The following is an 8330-nucleotide window of genomic DNA, read 5'->3' on the forward strand; positions in this document are numbered from 1 at the left end:
GTTGTCATGTTGTGTTGCTAACATGTTGTTGTCATGTTGTGTTTCCACCATGTTGTCATGTTGTGTTGCTACCATATTGTTGTCATGTTGTGTTGCTACCATGTCGTGTTGCTACCAGGTCGTGCTGCTACCATATTGTTGTCATGTCATGTTGCTACCATGCTGTTGTCATGTTGTGTTGCTACCATATTGTTGTCATGTTGCTACAAAATTGTGTCATGTTGAGTTTCTACCATGTTGTTGTCATGTTGATACCATATTGTGTCATGTTGAGTTTCTACCATGTTGTTGTCATGTTGATACCATATTGTTGTCATGTTGTGTTGCTACATAAACTGGCGAAAGCTAGCCAAGTTCATTTACTTCTGAAATGGGGCAACATGACCTGTCCTCAACATGACCCCCCTCCCCCCTGTCATCAGTGACAGTTACACCCCTGTCCTCAACATGACCCCCTCCCCCTGTCCTCAGTGACAGTTACACCCCTCCCCCCCCCTGTCCTCAGTGACAGTTACCCCCTGTCCCTTCCCCATGTCCTCAGTGACAGTTACACCCTTCCCCCTGTCCTCCGTGACAGTTACACCCCTCCCCCTGTCCTCAGTGAAAGTTACACCCTTCCCCCTGTCCTCAGTGACAGTTACACCCTTCCCCCTGTCCTCAGTGACAGTTACACCCTTCCCCATGTCCTCAGTGACAGTTACACCCTTTCCCCCCCTGTCCTCAGTGACAGTTACACCCCTCCCCCTGTCCTTAGTGACAGTTACACCCTTCCCCCTGTCCTCAGTGACAGTTACACCCCTCCCCCTGTCCTCAGTGACAGTTACACCCCTCCCCCCTGTCCTCAGTGACAGTTACACCCCCCCTGTCCTCCCCCTGTCCTCAGTGACAGTTACACCCCTGCCCCCTGTCCTCAACATGACCCCCTCCCCCTGTCATCAGTGACAGTTACACCCCTGCCCCCTGTCCTCAACATGACCCCCTCCCCCTGTCATCAGTGACAGTTACACCCCCTGTCCTCAACATGACCCCCTCCCCCTGTCCTCAGTGACAGTTACACCCCTCCCCCTGTCATCAGTGACAGCTACACCCCTGTCCTCAACATGACCCCCTCCCCCTGTCCTCAGTGAAAGTTACACCTCTCCCCCTGTCATCAGTGACAGTTACAATCCTCCCCCTGTCCTCAGTGACAGTTACACCCCTCCCCCTGTCCTCAGTGACAGTTACACCCTTCCCCATGTCCTCAGTGACAGTTACACCCTTCCCCCTGTCCTCCGTGACAGTTACACCCCTCCCCTGTCCTCAGTGACAGTTACACCCTTCCCCCTGTCCTCAGTGACAGTTACACCCTTCCCCCTATCCTCAGTGACAGTTACACCCTTCCCCATGTCCTCAGTGACAGTTACACCCTTCCCCCATGTCCTCAGTGATAGTTACACCCTTCCCCCTGTCCTCAGTGACAGTTACACCCCTCCCCTGTCCCTAGTGACAGTTACACCCTTCCCGCCCTGTCCTCAGTGACAGTTACACCCCTCCCCCTGTCCTCAGTGACAGTTAGACCCTTCCCCCTGTCCTCAGTGACAGTTACACCCCTCCCCCTGTCCTCAGTGACAGTTACACCCCTCCCCCTGTCCTCAGTGACAGATACACCCCTCCCCCTGTCCCCAGATACACCCCTGTCCTCAGTGACAGATACACCCCTCCCCCCTGTCCTCAGTGACAGTTACACCCCTGCCTGGATTGCACAATGTTTGCACATTATTCATTTAAAAATTCTTCAAGCTCTGTCAAGTTGTTTGTTAATCATTGCTAGACAGCTATTTTCAAGTCTTGTTGTAACGGTTTTCTTCCGGTGAAAGAGAGGCGGACCAAAATGCAGCGTGGTTATTTTTGTACATCTTTAATAAAGATGAAAATAGAACAATCTACAAAACAAGAACCGTGAAAAACCGAAACAGGCCTATCTGGTGCCACAAACACAAAGACAGGAACAATCACCCACCAAACCCAACACAAAACAGTCCTATCTGGTGCCACAAACACAAAGACAGGAACAATCACCCACAAAACCCAACACAAAACAGTCCTATCTGGTGCAACAAACACAAAGACAGGAACAATCACCCACCAAACCCAACACAAAACAGGCTAACTAAATATGGTTCCCAATCAGAGACAATGACTAACACCTGCCTCTGATTGAGAACCATATCAGGCCAAACATAGAAATAGACAAACCAGACACACAACATAGAATGCCCACCCAGCTCACGTCCTGACCAACACTAAAATAAGGAAAACACAAAAGAACTATGGTCAGAACGTGACACTTGTCAAAGACTTTCAAGACGATTCCACTAAGAAACATTCAATGTCATCTTGGTAAGCAACGCCAGTGTAGATTTGGCCTTGTGTTTTAGGTTATTGTCCTGCTGAAAGGTGAATTAATCTCCCAGTTTCTGGTGGAAAGCATATTGAACCAGGTTTTCCTCTAGGATTTGACCTGTGTTTAGCTCCATTTCATTTCTTACCCCAGTCCTTAAAGATTACAAGCATACCCATAACATGATGCAGCCACCACTATTCTTGAAAATATGGTGCTGCTCAATAATGTGTTGTATTGGATTTGTCTCAAATATAACGCTTGGTATTCATGTTGTCCATTGGAATGGTGGGTGGTAGTGGAATGTTGTCCATTGGAATGGTGGGTGGTAGATGAATGTTGTCTATTGGCAAGATGGTTGATAGAGGAGTGTTGGACATAATACAGCAGGATGGATCTAATCCAGCAGGATGGATACGGTACAGCAGGATGGATCTAATCCAGCAGGATGGATACGGTACAGCAGGATGGATCTAATACAGCAGGATGGATCTAGCAGGATGGAGGTTGGACACTAATCCAGTTGGATCAGGATGGGTTGGATCTAATACAGCAGGTTGGATCTAATACAGCAGGTTGGATCTAATACAGCAGGTTGGATCTAATACAGCAGGATGGATCTAATACAGCAGGTTGGATCTAATACAGCAGGTTGGATCTAATACAAAAGAACTATGGTCAGAACGTGACACTTGTCAAAGACTTTCAAGACGATTCCACTAAGAAACATTCAATGTCATCTTGGTAAGCAACGCCAGTGTATATTTGGCCTTGTGTTTTAGGTTATTGTCCTGCTGAAAGGTGAATTAATCTCCCAGTTTCTGGTGGAAAGCATATTGAACCAGGTTTTCCTCTAGGATTTGACCTGTGTTTAGCTCCATTCCATTTCTTACCCCAGTCCTTAAAGATTACAAGCATACCCATAACATGATGCAGCCACCACTATTCTTGAAAATATGGTGCTGCTCAATAATGTGTTGTATTGGATTTGTCTCAAATATAACGCTTGGTATTCAGGACAAAAAGTGAATTGCTTTGCAGTATTACTTTAGTGCCTTGTTGCAAACAGGAAGCATGTTTTGGAAAATGTGTATGTTGTACAGGCTTCTTTCTCTTAACTCAGTCAATTAGGTTAGTACTGTGGAGTATGTTTACAATGTTGTTGATCCATCCTCAGTTTGCTCCTATCACAGCCATTCAACTCCGTAACTGTTTTAAAGTCACCATTGGCCTCATGGTGAAATCCTTGAATGGTTTGCTTCCTTTCTGGCAACTGAGTTAGAAAGGACGACTGTATCTTTGTAAGTATTGGACGTATTGATGCATCATCCAGTGTAATTAATAACTTCAGCATGCTCTAAGGGATATTCAATGTCTGCTTTAAAAATGTGTACCCATATATCAATAGGTGCCCTTCTTGCCAATGCATTGGCAAGCGTCCCTGGTCTTTGTGTTTTAATCTGTGCTTTAAATTCACTGCTTGACTGTGTTTCAGAAACTCTGGAAGCTGTGTGGAGAAGCATTTGCAATGACTGGCAATGCGAGCCTTGGTATGTGATTTAACACTGGGTCTGTGCTTAGAGAGGCAAGTTTCCACTGTAGTTCATTAGTCCCCCCACCCACCCACAAAAACACACACACACACACACACACTGTGTAATGCTCCAGTTGTCCCATTGTGAAACGGGTTCTACTGTACCTGCAATTAAATTTCCAAAGCCATGGGCTTAGCTAATTACTCCCAGCCAAATGCCTCATCTCCCCTTACTAAATAACCAACACACACACATGCACTCACTCATGAACGCACGCGCACACACACAAGACTCATCTCACCCCTGCTAAATAACCAGTCTGCATAATAGGATGAGAGGCTGTCAAATGGCCCCTGTGAATCCTAGGCTGCCAATCAATACAAAATTGGATTTACACCATTATGTTAAGTCAGCTATTTGTGGGCTTCCAGCTGAAAGATAAAAACTGTAATTTAGCTAATGCAATGCCCTGGAGATTGTTAGAATAGCTTGAGCTAAAGTGAGTACAGCTTATTTTGTGTGGTTACTTACTCCCCCTAACACAATCTAAGTGTGCTCGTAACTGAAAAACAGACAAGCTAACGTTGAACAAACACACACAGACACACACACACCAAAACAAGACAAGATGATGCTGAACAATTGTCAAATACAAATCACCACAGAAACATCATCTTGGAATGCCGAGGCGTGCTGTAAAATGCTGCTCTGTTTTCATCACCATAGAAACATCATCTTGGAATGCCGAGGCGTGCTGTAAAATGCTGCTCTGTTTTCATCACCATAGAAACATCATCTTGGAATGCCGAGGTGTGCTGTAAAATGCTTCTCTGTTTTCATCACCTTTCAGGAATCAAGGTAAGACCCAGATGCAGACTGTCGAAGTAACAATGTTTATTGTAGCAACAGGGGCAGGCAAAGACAGGTCAAGGCAAGCAGGGGTCGAAAATCCAGGGTAAGGCAAAGGTACAGGACGGCAGGCGGACTCAGGGTCAGGGACAGGCAGAGTTCAGTAATCCAGAGGTGGAGCAAAGGTACAAGATGACAGGCAGGCTCGGGGTCAGGCAGAGAGGTGAGGCGGGCGGGTACAGGGTCAGGACAGGCAAAGGTCAAAAACCAGGAGGACGAGTAAACGAGGGAGCACTGGGAGAGAAAGGCCCGGCAGGTTCTGGAATCTCCATCATAGAGTTCCAGGGGAGGTAAGCGGGGTCCCGGGATACCGGGGTGACGGCAATGCTACCAGCCGGGTTACAGAGGGGCTGGGAGGTTACCGTCGTGGTAGGCTGCCTAGTAGGCAACCCACGGACTTACTCCTGCAAAATGTCCAATGCTTGGTCGTGGCGATTGGCTGTGGCTTGGAACCCCTCCATCATGCCGCGAAGCAACTCCTCGTGCATACCAATGGTGGCTCCTTGGGAGGAGATGGCGCAGCGGAGCTGGTCCAAGTCTGCTGGGTCAGTCATCATCATGGTGATGACCCACCATTCCAATGGACAACATTCCACTACCACCCACCATTCCAATGGACAACACTCCTCTACCACCCACCATTCCAATTCACAACACTCCTCTACCACCCACCATTCCAATTGACAACACTCCTCTACCACCCACCATTCCAATTCACAACACTCATCTACCACCCACCATTCCAATTCACAACACTCCTCTACCACCTACCATTCCAATTGACAACACTCATCTACCACCCACCATTCCAATGGACAACACTCCTCTACCACCCACCATTCCAATGGACAACACTCCTCTACCACCCACCATTCCAATGGACAACACTCCTCTACCACCCACCATTCCAATTGACAACACTCATCTACCACCCACCATTCCAATGGACAACACTCATCTACCACCCACCATTCCAATGGACGACACTCATCTACCACCCACCATTCCAATGGACAACACTCATCTACCACCCACCATTCCAATGGACAACACTCATCTACCACCCACCATTCCAATGGACAACACTCATCTACCACCCACCATGCTAATAGACAGCTGTCCTCTACCACCCACCATGCCTATAGACAGCTCTCATCATCACCATAAAAACATCTTCTTGGAATGCTGAGACGTGCTGTAAAATGCCGCTCTGTTGTCATCACCATAGAAACATCTTCTTGGAATGCTGAGACGTGCTGTAAAATGCTGCTCTGTTGTTGTGTTTGTATCTCCCTGTGTGGAGAGTTGTCTCTTGTCATAGTGGGTGGTAGAAGAGTTGTTTCTGTAGGCATGGTGGGTGGTAGAGGAGAGCTGTCTATATGTGGGTGGATTGAGAGAGCTGTCTATAGGAATGGTGGGTGGTAGAGAAGAGATATGTATATAGGCATGGTGGGTGGAAGACAGCTGTCTATAGGCATGGTGGGTGGTAGATGAGAGCTGTCTATTGGAATGGTGGGTGGTAGATGAGCTGTCTATAGGCATGGTGGGTGGAAGACAGCTGTCTATAGGCATGGTGGGTGGTAGATGAGAGCTGTCTATAGGCATGGTGGGTGGAAGACAGCTGTCTATAGGCATGGTGGGTGGTAGATGAGCTGTCTATAGGCATGGTGGGTGGTAGATGAGAGCTGTCTATAGGCATGGTGGGTGGTAGATAAGAGCTGTCTATAGGCATGGTGGGTGGTAGATGAGTGTTGTCCATTGGAATGGTGGGTGGTAGATGAGTGTTGTCCATTGGAATGGTGGTTGGTAGTGGAATGTTGTCCATTGGAATGGTGGGTGGTAGAGGAATGTTGTCCATTGGAATGGTGGGTGGTAGTGGAATGTTGTCCATTGGAATGGTGGGTGGTAGTGGAATGTTGTCCATTGGAATGGTGGGTGGTAGATGAATGTTGTCTATTGGAATGGTGGGTGGTAGTGGAATGTTGTCCATTGGAATGGTGGGTGGTAGTGGAATGTTGTCCATTGGAATGGTGGGTGGTAGTGGAATGTTGTCCATTGGAATGGTGGGTGGTAGTGGAATGTTGTCCATTGGAATGGTGGGTGGTAGATGAATGTTGTCTATTAGAATGGTGGGTGGTAGATGAATGTTGTCTATTGGAATGGTGGGTGGTAGTGGAATGTTGTCCATTGGAATGGTGGGTGGTAGTGGAATGTTGTCCATTGGAATGGTGGGTGGTAGTGGAATGTTGTCCATTGGAATGGTGGGTGGTAGTGGAATGTTGTCCATTGGATTGGTGGGTGGTAGATGAATGTTGTCTATTGGCAAGATGGTTGATAGAGGAGTGTTGGACATAATACAGCAGGATGGATCTAATCCAGCAGGATGGATACGGTACAGCAGGATGGATCTAATAGAGCAGGTTGGATCTAATACAGCAGGATGGATCTAATAGAGCAGGCTGGATCTAATACAGCAGGTTGGATCTAATACAGCAGGTTGGATCTAATACAGCAGGTTGGATCTAATACAGCAGGTTGGATCTAATACAGCAAGTTGGATCTAATACAGCAGGTTGGACATAATACAGGGTTGGATCTAATACAGCAGGTTGGATCTGGGATGGATCTAATACAGCAGGTTGGATCTAATACAGCAGGTTGGACACAATCATCAGGATGGATCTAATACAGCAGGTTGGATCTAATACAGCAGGTTGGACACAATACAGCAGGATGGATCTAATACAGCAGGTTGGATCTAATACAGCAGGTTGGATCTAATACAGCAGGTTGGATCTAATACAGCAGGTTGGATCTAATACAGCAGGTTGGATCTAATACAGCAGGTTGGATCTAATACAGCAGGTTGGATCTAATACAGCAGGTTGGATCTAATACAGCAGGTTGGATCTAATACAGCAGGATGGATCTAATACAGCAGGATGGATCTAATACAGCAGGATGGATGTAATACAGCATCATGGATGTAATACAGCATCATGGATGTAATACAGTAATATTGATACAATGCAGCAGCAAGGAATGTCTTCTAAAACATTTATATTGATTCTCCATCTGCAAAATCCTCCCCATTTTTTCGGGTTCACAGAAGGAATACCCTTTAAGAGTCTTTTCAGTACAACTTCATCACCTCTACTGAACACATCCATTCTCTTAGCGTCATTAAATATTCACACACTTTCCCCCTTCGTCCTTCTCAAGGTGAAGTGCTCTGGATGTTTCGTCCATTTGATCTAATTCAGCCTGACGGAAGCAATTACCCCTCTCCCACATGTACTCGAGCTGCGTCCCAAATAGCAACCTATTATTTTCACAGACCTCTACATTTGAGTGGCGCCCGTAGCGGCTCTGATCAAAAGTAAGCACTATATAGGGAATAGGGTGCCATTTGGGATGCATACTATATATGTGTGTATGTCCTTGTATTAAAGAAAACCACCCTATTCATTGCTTTTTATTCTAGCCTGTGAGGGAACCAACCATTG

At 46.7% G+C, this 8330-nt stretch overlaps 1 protein-coding gene across 1 annotated transcript; it reads left to right on the forward strand.

Annotated features, from left to right (window-relative positions):
* Positions 1-396: 396 nt before the first annotated feature.
* On the forward strand, positions 397-1717 carry LOC121840353 (extensin-1-like). The gene is made up of 6 exons (XM_042303015.1): positions 397-470; positions 542-783; positions 884-938; positions 1046-1123; positions 1215-1514; positions 1636-1717. Exons 1-6 carry the CDS (start codon positions 397-399, stop codon positions 1715-1717), a joined length of 831 nt encoding a protein of 276 aa, XP_042158949.1.
* The last annotated feature ends 6613 nt before the right edge of the window (positions 1718-8330 follow it).

The sequence above is a fragment of the Oncorhynchus tshawytscha genome, linkage group LG21 (genome assembly GCF_018296145.1).
Source record: "Oncorhynchus tshawytscha isolate Ot180627B linkage group LG21, Otsh_v2.0, whole genome shotgun sequence".
Taxonomy (NCBI): Eukaryota; Metazoa; Chordata; class Actinopteri; order Salmoniformes; family Salmonidae; genus Oncorhynchus; species Oncorhynchus tshawytscha.

Coding starts and splice junctions, on each gene's coding strand:
- LOC121840353 (XM_042303015.1), top strand. CDS start 397: ATGACCCCCCTCCCCCCTGTCATCAGTGACAGTTACACCCCTGTCCTC. Junction 784..883: donor CACCCTTCCCCCTGTCCTCA/GTGACAGTTACA, acceptor CCCTGTCCTCAG/TGACAGTTACACCCCTGCCC. Junction 1,124..1,214: donor ACCCCCTCCCCCTGTCCTCA/GTGAAAGTTACA, acceptor CCCTGTCCTCAG/TGACAGTTACACCCTTCCCC.